General features: G+C 38.7%; 1 protein-coding gene across 3 annotated transcripts in view; it reads left to right on the forward strand.

Annotated features, from left to right (window-relative positions):
• The window catches only part of VPS53 (VPS53, GARP complex subunit), a 128,073-nt gene that overhangs the window by 76,182 nt on the left and 37,784 nt on the right, over positions 1 to 14,107 (forward strand). For all 3 annotated transcript variants that reach the window (XM_006925053.3, XM_025041785.1, XM_025041786.1), the window contains 2 exons: positions 2,471 to 2,565; positions 11,805 to 12,047. In XM_006925053.3, the coding sequence (XP_006925115.1) occupies positions 2,471 to 2,565; positions 11,805 to 12,047 (338 nt within the window). The remainder of the gene's footprint in view (positions 1 to 2,470; positions 2,566 to 11,804; positions 12,048 to 14,107) is intronic.

A 14,107-nucleotide genomic window follows, 5' to 3' on the forward strand; every position in this document is an offset into this window, starting at 1 on the left:
TCATCAAGCACAGGACCTGTGGGAGACTAATCAGGATGAGTTTGTTGGAATATCATGTAGCCATTTTATCGCTTAGAGTCTATATTTTGTATTTACACTGAATGAGCTCTTGAGACTTAGAGGTTTTTATCATATATCACTTTCATGCATATATACCAAAGAAAATATAAGCAAAATAAAATAGGTCAAGATATTCCTAAAACTTCTTCACTTTCAGAGTCCAACTCTCCTGAACCACTTTTTAAAAAACTTTTTATTTTGAAGTAATTACATATAGAATCATAAGAAGCTGCAGAGTACAGAGGTCCTGTGTGCCCGTCTACCAGCTTCCCCCAGTGATGGCAGCTACCATAACTATAGTGCATTATCAAAACCAAGAACTCGATTCTATTCTAACTCCTTTTTACTTAGGCATGGATAGCTGCATTGTCCCACACATTATTGTCCTCCAGGCCATCTAGAGTGTTGACGATGTGCCATTTCTTAAGAGTACTCCACTACTGTCTCTGGGATTATCTGCCAGGCTATTGGCATCCATCTCCCCACTTTTTTTTTTTTAACCTTTTTCAAAAAATGTCAAACTTAGGGAAAAGTTTTAAGAATATTACAAGGAACTCTCAAATATCTTTTATGTGGTTTCACCAGTTGTTAACATTTTGCTACATTTACTTTATCATTTCCTCCCTGCTTCTTCCTCCCTTCCCCCTCCTTTCCTCTTTCTTTACCCTTTGCCTTTCTTTCAGAATAATTTGTAAGTTTGCAGATATCATGCCCTTTACCTCTAAATAATTCAATATGTATTTCCTAAGAAGAAGGATTTCACTTAAATTATCACAGATCAAACTCAGAAAATTTAACATCAGTTCAATACTGTTATCTATAGACTTTATTTAAAACTCCTGGGCATCTAGGAAATGAAGTAGAACTTTGGATCCAGCCAATTCAAATTCAGTGAACCCAGTCTTTGAGTTTCTCATAATCTTAGCATAAGGTCTGACTTTGGCAATGGCTTCTGGAGGATAAGAGAAAACGCCCAGATTATAGTCACTTTTAGGGAGGATCAGAGTTTCTAGGAACCTTACCAAAAAAATTAAAGACAAAGGACTCTTAGGTGAAAAGGGAAGAGAGCTTAATATGAGATTGAATGGGATATGTCTGAGGTTGACATTTAATTTTTGGTGATCATAACCAGTTTTTACAGATGCTTTTAACCATTCCAACGTGTAATTTTTTTTAATTCCTGGAAGAAGGTAATCATCATTTCTTTCTGTAATTAGGGGCTTAACTTTTCCTGGATTTATTAAAAGATATGAGCAGTTCAATTCAACAAGTATGCTGTAGGTACCAATTTATACCCAAATTATACTGTAGTATCAACTCCTGCAAGGACTCAAGGTCCTTTTGTTGACATTTGACAATAGACAGAATTGACTTTTTTTAGGACTAGAACGAAGTATGTAGGAAAATCCTTGTTTACGTTTTAGATGTTTTGAAAAGAAATTAAGTAGCAAATACAGTTTTTAAATGCTTGCCTAAATGACTGTATATATCAGTGGTTTCCAGGTTGAGGACTAGTGCTGGTCCCGTTTTTCTTTGGTCCAACGCAAAAAAATAAAGACAAAACAGCCACTCCGTCTGTCAATCTGTCTGTCTGTCTGGTATAAGGTCACCAACTATCTTTTCTTAGAAAGGACTGAATGCCTTTATGCTGCTATTTTCTTCATATAAAATGTTTGGGTATAAAATACTCTTTCTTTTAGGAACTTGTGATAAGAATAGTAAGTAGCTAAATAAAAAGTTAGCAAGTCTTTGTTGGTCCCCTGACATTTACTTATGATGAAATTCAACAGTCTAAGAACCATTGCAGGAAAGCAATGATCGAATCAAAAGAGTTCTAGTTTAGGGGATAGGAAACTTCACCATGTACCTTTGGGCAGGCTGCTAGGACCCTCTTGACCTCACTTTCTCTGGGTATAAAATAGTAGTAATAATTTCTACATTGAAGGTTGTTGTGAGGAATAGATATGTTATTTCGTATCAAAGTACTTGACCCATAATAAGAATCAGTAAAAGGAGGCTATCAAAATTAGGTCATGTGAGAGCACTTTATAAATTTTAAAATACTACAAATATAAAGCACAATTAATAACTAGGATTTAACATTTTTAATTTAAATTATTCATCAGTCAGATGATGAAAAGCTTCCAAATTGAAAGCGCTTGTTTTATAAAAGTACTAGTAAATCTTTCACCATACAAAGCAAGTAAATGTTGCTAACAAAGCTGGCTTATTATTCATAAATTGGCATAAATTATAATGCACGATATAGTCCCAGTTTAGTTACATTGAGTGCTTCCTATCTGTGAGTTAGGAGTGAATTTTGAAGGAATGTTTTCTTTGAAACTGCTTGAAAATTTGCAAAGATGGTTCAAGTATAGGGTTTCTTTTTCTTTTCTTTTTTTCTTTACAGCCAAAGAAGCCTAAAGCCCCAGACAATCCATTTCATGGCATTGTTTCCAAGTGTTTTGAGCCTCATCTTTACGTGTATATTGAGTCCCAGGACAAGTGAGTGATGAATATTTTGCTATTTTCTGTTGCATTTCTCCCTCCTCTGATCGCGGTCAGGCCTCCCAAGGGCATGACCCCTTCCAGAGGCTGAAGGAGGGATTTGGCATGCCTGTGGCCCTCCCTGGAAACCTGTTAAGGATATTTTTATATCTCTTGAACGTTATCATTTATTGTGTCTATAAATCTCAGAAGCCTGAATTTGACTCTAATAAGGTCCCAAATGGATCCCAACACCCCCTTCCCACGTGGGCACTGAGCCCTTATGTAGCTGTATATGTCAGCCTAGAGACTTTATAATGTCAGGCAAAAGGAGGTAAGAAAGCCTAGTCTCTAATGTAGATGTTTTCAAGTATAATTTGTTTTACTTTTCGTTTTGAAATAATTTAGACTTAAAAAAGGTTATAAAAAATTCTCATAGACCTTTCCCCTAGAGAATGTTAACGTTTTTCATAACCACAGTTGTCAAACTCAGGAAGGTAACATTGTCCCACGAATGTCCTTTTCCTGGTCCAAGATCCAGTGAGACATTTAGTTGCCAGCTCTCTTTAGTCTCCTTTAATCTTGAACGATTCCTCAGTCTTTTTTTTTTGTCTTTTACGATCTTGACACTTTAAAGCGTACTGACCAGTTCTGTACAGTGCCCTCGGGTTTGGTTTGTCTAATGTTTCTTCTTGATTAAATCCAGACTATGCATTTTGGGCATAATAGAGGTACTGTTATATCCTTCTCGGTACATGGTATCAGGAGGCAGGATTTGTCTCATTACTGGTGATGTTGACTTTGATCACTTGCTTTAGGTGGTGTCTGCCAGCTTTCTCTCTGTGAAGCTACTATTTTTCTCTTTGTAATTAATAAGTATCTTGCGGGGAGGATTCTTTGGGACTATGTAAATTTCCTGTTTCTCATCGCCTACTCATTTTGATATCCCTTGATGATTCTTGCCCGAAGCAGTTATTACTGCAGTGTTTGTCAAATGTTGATTGTCTGTTTCCATCATTTCTTCAGCATTTACTAATTGGAGTCCTACTATAAGGAAGAGCTCCTCTTCTCACCCATTTGTTTGTTTGTTTATTTGTGTCAGTGTGGACTGATGGGTTCTTCTATTATTATCATCCATTTAACGTATATGCTTTTTACAAACTGAGGTGCTCCAGAAATTTTTTACAAAGCAACCCACCGTAACCTAGTTTCCTCACAGCCAGAAGAGTGTTTTCATGTTCCAGTGCCCGCTGTTCATGCGACGGAGGAAGACCCTTCCTCATCCCTAAATCTCTGCCCACAGCCAGAGTATGCCGGCCCTTCTATCCTGGAAGGCAGATTTTGAAAAGGTCGGGTTTCTGGACGAGGCTGAGCTGACTAGAGACAGGCTGGCCCAGGCTTCAAGAGGAGGTCCAATAGCCCAAAGAACGCACTTAGGAGTACTGGACAGTGGCTCCCACAGGGCAGACAGCGGCTGTGAGAAAGTTCTTGAGGGGTGTTCTCTGGGAAAGCATTTAGGCACTGAAATTCAGTTTTGTTTTGTTTTGTTTCCCTCTTTAAATGATTCTGTCATGGGTTAGCAAATTCTCGTTTTCACATATGTTTCCGGGGTAAACTATAAGATTAAGAGAATATTTCAAGTAGAATCACCACATGGACCATTATTATCATTCACCTATTTGGTTTAATAGATAGCTTCTACTCTTTTCTCCCACAATTGCAAAATGCTTCATATTAAAATCCTAGAAAATGAACTTTGTCAAAGAGCTTCTACATTAACAAAAATTTTCTCGCTGCTCCCTACCTAGCCCCCCGCCTCAAAAAAAAGTTACCTTGACCTTTTTTGCCTTGCAAAGCTACAGTTTTCTTCCTGCTCTCTATCTGTTGGATTTATGTCTGCAGGCACACAGGGAGTAGTTACTATTGCCTGTTAGTCCTTTGAAGCACCCCATCTTCTGCATTCAGAAAGTTTTCTCTCAGGAAGGTAATAAGACACCCCTGAGGGGTAGGAAAAAGGACCTGTTATTTGCCTACTAGATCAACAGGTCGTAGAGCAACCCACCTGGATGACTATTTCTGGACAAAGCTCCTTCTTCTCATATCAACCCAAATTCTTATTATCAAAAAGGCTTAAAAGCTATTGGTTCCAGGGTTTAAAGTGAATATCTGAGATAACCACATACTCTCCCACAACCTACATGGTCTAAAGAGTCATTTTTCCAAATTATTATAATTCTGGTATCTCCTTTTTTCTTTATATGGCCTTGATTCATATAAAGCATACTCATTGTTCATGGTACTTTGGGCAAAGAGCCAGACCTTCCTTCCTTAGGGACTCTCCATTTCTCTTTGAAAAATGAAGTGCTGGCCACTCGTCTTGCCTTTTGGCCTCACTAGGATGTTTCCACAGCACGAGGGAAGTAGCGGAAGCTACTCGTAGGAGAACTGCGTAGGTTGTGCTGTTGTTGCTCCAGAATAAGCAGCAAAAGCTCGAAGTAGAAAATAGAATTCAAGAAATCCATTTCCTCATCTGTTAAAGAAGAGAATCAGACAAAATAATGCCTAAAGCAGTGGTTATTAACCTTTTTTGAATCATAGATCCCTTTGAGAACCTATGAAAGCCATGGATTCTCTTGTCAAAAAAAGAAATCCTCATAAGCCCACACACTTTTTTGAGAACAATTTCAAAGGGTTCTATAAAACCCTTCCTCCTTCAAGTCAAAGAATCCCAATGCTGAGGAAGAAACTCAGGTGGGAACTAGTTTTGTAGAAATTACTACTCTTGTGGCTCTGACTCAGAAATCTGCAAAGGAAGATAATCTTAGACCATTCACGAACTCCCAGATGACAGAGACCCAACACGGTGTAGCGGAAAGAGCATGGGCCAGACAGACCTGGATTTGAGTCAGAACTCTGCACTCACCAGCCTGGGACCTCGAGCATGGTACTTAACCTCTCCAAATTTGTTTTGTCCTATCTGCAGTGAAGTTAATAATGTCCCCCTCATAGGACTAGTGGTGAGGAGGAAATGAGGTGACATCTTGGCACTTGGCACAAGTGAACAGAAACTGTACTCGCTCTGCCCTCTCTGTGATCTTGTTTCGTACTCAGATGATTGGGTAGCTTGATCAGTGTTGCCAGCTTTCCATTGGTCTGGCTTAGGTTTCATCTTCTTATCTCCCCAGCCTCCCACCTGCCCAGGGAAGGTTCTGGAAGCACCTGCCCCAGCCAAAAGCCAAGCAGTAATAGGACTGCAGAGCCAGTACCCACAGAGGAAGCAGGAAGTGAAGATGTCCCCAAAGCCACCTTTTTAGCATGTTGGGCTAAGCTGTTTTACAGGCTGTATGCAGCTTTCTCAATTTTTGTTCATGTTTAAGGAGGAATTTAGTATAATTTCTACTCTTGAGAATGTAGTGATTTTCTTCAGCTTGACTTTTGCAGAAGAGATTTTTCTACATAGGTACTTCATTCGGTGACATTCTCAGTCAGAGAAATTATTAGTGACTCCATTTCTGCCCATTCTCCTGAGTTCCCTGTAATAACTTTTGTTGAAATAGGACTTCTCCTTCTTCTGGCTTGATCAAGCCTAAAGTTTCTCTGTAAATTAATTTCAAACTTTCAGAAGAGCTACAAGAATTAAACTTGGAGCATCAGTATACCCAGATTCCCCAATTAACAGTTATTTCTGCCTCCTGTCTCACATACACACTCAGGTATGCACACATACGTATATATGCACATACATATTTTTTCTGAGCGATTTAAATTCTCAAAATGCAGCCAAGGTGCCCCATTACTCCGTAACACTTCACTGTGCATTTCCTTTCAATAAGGACACAATCTACATAACCACTGTATAACCATTAAAATCAGGAAATTAACATAGGTACAGTATTGCCGTTTAATCCATAGACCCCATTACATTTTACCAGTTGTTCCAATCATGTTTTTTATAAATCCAGCATTCATTCAGGGATCATGGTTTGCATTTATTTGTCATGTCTCTTTCGTCTCCTTCAGTCCAGAAGAATAATTTATCCTTTCTTTATCTTTCGTGACCTTGAAATTTTTGAAGAGTACAGGCCAGTTACTTTGTGGAATGTCCCACCGTCTGCATTTGACTGATGTTTTCTCGTGATTTATACAGAAGTGATGCTGTGTTCTCAGTAATTCATGTCAGGAGGCACCTAGCGTCAGTTTGTCTCACAAGTTATGGTGTTCATTTTTATTACTTGGTTTAGATAGTTTCTGCCAGGTTTTTCTGTTTATTAATAAGTAATTAATAAGTGTCAGGAGAAATGTTGAAACCGTATAAATAGACTTTTTCTCATCTTTCACCTACTTATTTTACCACCCATAGAAGATACTTGACTGAATAATTTATTACTGAGATAGTTGCCAAATGATGATTTTTCTAATTTCGTCATTTCTTCTACATTTATTAGTTGGCATTATATTTTTAAGAAAAAGCTTTCTCTTCTTCCCATTTATTTATATGAGCATGGACTCATGGATTCCTTTTTTATTCAATGGGTTATAGCCATTACTCTCTTTTTGTGTTTAACTTTCTGTTGGAATAAATTTAGACCTCCTGAAAATTTTCAAAAGTGGTACAGATTTTCCATATTCCCTTCTCCCAAGTTCACCTAATACTAACATATTACATAATCATAGTACAGTTATCAGAACCATCAAGTTAACATGGGTATGGTACTATACTAAATGCCAGACTTCATTTGGATTTCACCCCTTTTTCTACTAATGTCCTTTTTTTCCCTCCAAGATCCATCATTATTTAATGATCAAATTGTCCATGAGTTGGCTATTGGGACCCCTTCAAACTGGGTGTCATGCTTGTAGGTCCTCTCAGCTGAGAAAGCTAAGAAATATATGTATGTGTATATACATATACATCTATATCTATTTTTATACCTATTTCTATATTAAAACCTGTGAGTTTATGCTGATGCTTCCAATTCTAACCTAAGACCACAGGATTTATTTTAGCCTCCTCCATTACATGTCTACCTTCTACAGCAGTGAGAAACTTGGCTCCCAGTACCCTCCATGTGTTTACTTATTTGTTCCGCTTACCTATGTGTCACTCATCTCCCAGTTGGGCTCAAGCCACACCTTGGCTTCCCAACCCCACAGGCCATACCAGAGCCAAATCCTTGGCCCCAACCAAAGGGAAGTGAAAGGGTTGCAAATTAGTTTGAGTACCCTTGAATTAACAAATTCTGTAACCTCTTGGGGATCTTAAGCTGCTTTGCCCATGTTTACCTCCTTGCCAACTTTTTCAGACTACCTTCTTCCTCTCCCGGTGCCATCATTACTTTACTTTCCAATTAGAATATTATTTCTATAAACATTGACTGTAGATCCACCAGAAGAAACTGCCTTGGTCATCCATAGATAAGCTTGGTCTGCAGTGTGGTTTTTCTTCTCTTTGTAATTTCATCTTTCCCTCTACTGATATTGCTCTGCAGTAGTCTTTTTTCCTAGGTCATTTTATTTGTCAGTGGAAACCCAGCAGTATTTCACATGCCCCCCAGAAATGCTTATACAGTTCTTGGGTAAAAAGCTCAAGCTATAGGGAAGAGGGCAAAAGACACTGTCTATAGCCATGACATGTTTCATCAAGCTGGAGAGAAAGTGACTAATGCTAATAATCGTAATATCATATATCTGTATAATGCTTTATGGTTTTGAAATTAAAGCATGGTACAGTGAGTGGATAGAGCTCAGCTTTGGAGTCAGACAGACCCAAGTTCAGATTTCAGCTCTGATAATTCTATGACCTTGGGCAAATAATATTACTTTCTTCAGCCTCAGTCTCTTTATTTTTAAAATGGGGATGATACGGCCTTCTTCTCAAGTCTGTTCTGAGGATTAAATGAGATTGTATTTATAATGTACCTAGCACATGCCTAGTCTGTAAGTTTAGAGCCTAGTGGTGGAGATAGACCAAAGAAAGATTGTGGTTTACAGCGTGAAGGGATAAAAATATGAATACTTGGCTGTGGAATACAGAGAAATATATAAATCAAATTGCAAGCAGACTTTTCTCTATTTATGTCCTCTACCTCAGCCAAACTCCTCTCCCCCTTCCCACCCTTTCTTCCTCACACTATATTCTATGCTCACTTCCAACTCTGTGCCTTCATTTTCACCTGAATCTGCTGTGAAATGTTCTCTCTAGTGTCCCATCATTTCCTTTGTCTAAACCAAATTTTTCATTTTGTGTATACTGCAAAATTTTTGTGCTGAGAATCTAAATATCATAAGCATGAGGGTCCTATCTCCCCAAAAAGATCAAAGCTTCTAATGGGCACACACTGTCTTAACCCCCATGGCACCCTTTGTAAACCCTTACTTGGTTGTAATTGCTCTAGAGTGTAAAAAGTGCCTCCTTGTGATTCCAATCAAGAAGTCAGTATGGCACACATCCCTTTCTCTAGTAGTCTTACAAGATGTTGCCAGAACTCAGGGTAGTGTTTTGTGCTTGGAAGAAGTGATAACCTAACCTTTGCTATTTTTTTTTTTAGTTGAATTCATTTATATCTTACACTTACAGTCTACAGAACTTTGCATATAACTAAGTGCTCAGTCAGGGTTTGATTGGATTGAATCATTTATTCAAACTAATGAACCATGCCCATTCCCATTGGGGAAACTGTTACTGTTCCCATCTGTGAAAAGTTGAGTACTTATTTTCTGATGTCTTGTGTGGCATAAAAGTGTACTAATGCAAAGAACGGGAGATGGAAGGGAGGGGCGGATTACGCTGACTGGTTTACTTCTTGCAAGCACCAGAGAACAATGTCAAAAGTAACTTGGTAGACGTTCTGCAAAATATGGAAGGTCTTTAGAGTTTTTTAAAGCGGAAATTTTCTTTACATTCTATGATCATAACTAATTTAAAATCTTACTCATCGAGTTGGCTCTGAAATAGGTAGTTGGTGAGTAAGTAGTATCCTGACTTCAATTTCTAGGGGAATTGGGTAAGTGGTTAAAATAAAAATACTTCAGAGCTCCCGTCCCTGTCTTGGTTGGCACTATAGATTTGGAGATTAGACTCATAAGATTCAAGTGGAAGCTTTTGGTTTGTGTTACATGCTCTCTTCCACTGCACCAGCCCCCACCCTGTCTCCACCTTCCCACCCTTCCATTCCCACCCCTTAGGAACAAAGTGTGGAGGTTGATCAACTGAGTATGTGCTGGGCACCAACATAACTGAGAGATTAGCTTCACACATAAACACGAGGGGTGGATCTGAGGAGAGGTGAAGTAACTTAAACGTGATCCCTACTCTCATGGAGCTTATACATGAAACAGAAGATTCTCCTACTGTGTAGCAAGCAAACTTCACCTTTGGTACCGATTTTGGCTTATTAGAAGTAGCTGGCTAGAGTGCTGTCTCAAAAAGGATTCCGAAATTACACCAAAGATCAGTGAAAAAGATTGCCATTATTGATGAATGTTGCCTCCATGGGCCCAGGATGGGAGACAGTCTACATGGTCCTTGAATAGTTGGTATCCTTACTGCTCGTTAGCACCAGAGAACAATGTCAAAGTAACTTAGTAGACATTCTGCAAAATATGAAAGGTCTTCAGAAAATAAAATATCTTTAAAAAGTAAAATATCAGTGTGTTACAGATGACCAGTTGAAATGGAGAGAGAGAACTGGTGTGAGTAGGAGTTGTCTGGGTACATGAGCTGAGCTTAAAGGATGAGGAGAGAGGTGATGGGAGAACATCTTGGCTGGGGGAGGCATCCAGACAAAGGCCGAGTCAGGGATAGAGATGGAGCAGGCAGCAGCTGAAGTGAGTCTGGCTGGAGCATAGGGTCACTGTGGAGGAGAGGGGGGACATTAACTGGAAAGGTTAAGGCAATAAGAGGTTGTGAGGAATGAGGTGGTGACCCTGGAGTGCCTTCCCTGCTTGCTGATCGTCACCGCAGACAAAGACCTAGCCTAGGCCTGAAGTTCTTTGAGGGCAGAATGGCTACATCTGGATATAATAAACTTTAATTAACAAATGCTCTTGAGTAAAATGTCAATTTTCTCTTATTTCTGCTAATCAGGAATTGATGCCGTGTGTGGTTCTTGTCTTTTTCTTCCTGACTGTTATATAAATACATTTTAAAAGCACAGCTGGATTTCTGTAGCTTTAGACAGCCACCTAAAAAGTTGCAAAATGTCAAGAGGGGTGGGGACCCCTCCCATTTTCCATACAGCACAACTTTGCAGGGAACAATCAATACAGCCCTGCTGGATTCTAACTAGTGGTGACTCATTATGACTGAGGCAAATTCAATGATGTTTGAATGGGAGAGGGGAGAAAATTGCAACCATCATCACCATCTTGATCTCGGGCAAGCCTAGAGCTACTTGTATCCTCTCTTCTCCCAAGATTTTGTATACTTTTGATTCTGGAAATTTTAAGAAAAAAAACTTCATTAAAGGAGAAAGAAAGCACTAGAATATTTCTTTACTTTCTCTTTGTTTTGGCATCTATCTCTTGGGCACATTTAGGTTAACAATACCTAAATATTTGCTGATCATAACCTTTTTGTGTTTCAGGCAGTACTAGGGTAGAGTGGCTAACAGCATGAGGTTTGGAGCCAGGGTGCTTGGTTTTGAATCCTGGCTATCTCACTTTCTTGCTGTATGACCTTGGACAAGGTCCTTAACTTTTCTGCACTTCACTTTCTGAAAATGAAGATAGTAATAGTACCCACTTGAATAGTTACTGTGAAGATTAAGTGAAGTTCATTGAAATGACGCTTATAAAACGCTGACGTAGCACCTGGACATCACAAGTGTTCAGAAAATGTTCACTATCGTTAGTTAGGATTTTCATTTACGGAACGGGGAGATGGTACTAATATGGTAGTGAGACTAGTGTGTGTGCTTAAGTGCCGGATTCTGGGCTCTAAAATGAGTGACAGGCTTTCTAGGCCTTAATTTTTTCATGTCTTAGAGGGTCCAGTAATATCTTATCTCCCTCACAGGGGCTTGGGGTCAAATGTGATTGTGAAATACTTTGAAAAGTATAGAGCAGCACACAGATGCCACATTTTATTACTGCTCTTACTTAGGAGTAATGGGAGTGTTTAATGATGATATTGATAATAATAGGTCGAATTTGAAATGTAGAGAGCATTAGGAATGATTTACTCTTGGCAGTCAAGCACATTTATTTGCTTTCTCTTTCTTGAAGTAAAATAATATTTCAAGTTTTCTTCCTCTTAGAAACCTTGGAGAGCTGATAGATCGGTTTGTGGCCGATTTCAAAGCCCAGGGGCCACCTAAGCCCAACACTGATGAAGGGGGTGCCGTGCTCCCCAGCTGCGCTGACCTCTTTGTCTACTACAAGAAGTGCATGGTGCAGTGCTCCCAACTCAGTACTGGGGAGCCGATGATCGCTTTGACCACCATTTTCCAGAAGTACCTTCGAGAATATGCCTGGAAAATCCTCTCTGGCAACCTGCCCAAGTGAGTCCTAATTTTCCTGAGTGGTGAAGTAAGATTCTGAACATACCTAACTATGGGAAACTTTAAGGAAATCCACTCTGAAGTTGTTTGCTGAACTGCTAAAAGTATCAAGGAGGAAAATAGTCTTATTGAGTTCTGAGACTGTTTCCTTTCTAAATGGGATTCCATAGCTGATCAAGACTGTTAGAAGTGCCAACACTGGCTGCCAGTGTAGGTCAGATCATATCTGCGGTTGACTCAAGGGAGTCAGTCCATTATATATATATTTAATTTAAATGGATTTAATGATAGATATTTGGGGGGAAAAAAGTGGGGTGGTGGTGGAAGTAACTTTCAAACAGCATGGCCAATTTCATTCTGGTCCCATTCAATGAGAATGCACCGTAGGATGATAAATGGATAAGAGGCATGAGTCTGCTTTTATCTCAATTCAATTATGTTCCAAAGTCTCTCCTATGGTGTGTGTATCTTGTTATACTGGATAGAGTCTAGTGTTTAAATATGTGGTGGGATTTGCGGGGAGGGGATTAGATAGTACAGCCCTTAATTATAGTGACTACACTGCATTCACTGGGGCATTGGAATATTGTTTTATTGCTTATTGCTTAAAATAAATGGATCATTCGACTAGAATTTTAGAGATGATTTGGTTATACTATAGCAATTTTGACTGTATTAGAATATAATCTAAAGTAATGCTTCAGAATTTAGTATTTATAAATCATCCCCATGGCTATACTCAACAATTCTGGATTTAGTTTCTGTCATTGTCACTAAAATGTGTCATATATGGGAGTTTTATGTTATTTGGAGGAAAAAAAATAAAATCCCTATGCTCCACAAGAGATTTGAAATAACAGATATGACTCACCAATGAGAATTTCTTTGACTATGATAAAAATTATTTTAAATTTTTTAGTAACTTTTATCTCAATCATCAAAATAATACAAGTTCATTATAGTTTAAAAGACAAAGAAAAGCACAAAGACAAAAAAAAAAAATCACCTATAACCTCACTACCCAGAGGAAAGAAATGTAATGTTCTGCTATATGTTTTTCCATTCTGTGTGTGTGTGTGTGATTGTTTGCTGCTATTTGTTTAACAGAATTGGGGCTATATAACTTAGAATTTTATACCCTGCTGTTTTCACTTAGCATCATCCTGTGAGTGTTTTCCCATTTGTATTAGTCAGTGTCACAGCAGGAAACAAGTGATAGACTCAGCTGGGATGTTGTTACTAAAGCGACTATTCACAGAAATGGGGGGAGGTGAAAGGATTTTGAAGTATCCGGATACAATGGGTAATTGTTACTACTTTAAAACTCACTTGAGAGCTGGGGCTGTGGACGAAGGACTGCCCCAGAGAAATTGTAGTCATTGAGGCCACAGTCAGTGACAGAACCACACTGAAGCAGAGGGAGCTTGAACACCAGTTAGTTATTGCTCAGACTTCTCTCTCCTCTACCCTTCTAACATCCTGCTGTATCTCCCATTGGCTGAACCCAAGGAGCCTGGATGATAAATCTGTAGATGTCAGTCTCCTGAGCCATAGAGAAGGGAAGAGAAGAGCAGAAAATGGATCTGGGAGGCCAACAGAGAACAGTCAGCACTTGTGACAGTAAATATGCATCAAAACACTTTTAGTGATGCTATGGCAATCGAACATAAAGAAGAATCCCAGTTAACTTCTGAGATTCTTAATGATCATTCTCTTAATTGATCGTATAGGTTGGGTTCACTATTTTGGTATTTTAAATAACACTCAGAAAAGCATCCTTGAACAGAAGTAGAACTACTGGGTAAAATCATCTGAACACTTTTTTAAGCTCCTAAAATGTATCTCCAGAAAAGTTATAGTTTAATGCTCCTAACCCATAGTAGACGAGACTGCCAGTTCCATCACACACTTATAAGTACTGAGCCTCTTTTTTAAAAGGAGAAATTTCTTATTTTTAAGGTAAATGTTATGAATTCTTTAAAAAAATATATTAGGCTCTCACAGTTGAAATAGCAGGAAGTTTGATAACTGCGTTTTGACATTTGGTGAACACGTGATTA

Source organism: Pteropus alecto, unplaced genomic scaffold (genome assembly GCF_000325575.1).
Source record: "Pteropus alecto unplaced genomic scaffold, ASM32557v1 scaffold98, whole genome shotgun sequence".
In the NCBI taxonomy this organism is placed as follows: domain Eukaryota; kingdom Metazoa; phylum Chordata; class Mammalia; order Chiroptera; family Pteropodidae; genus Pteropus; species Pteropus alecto.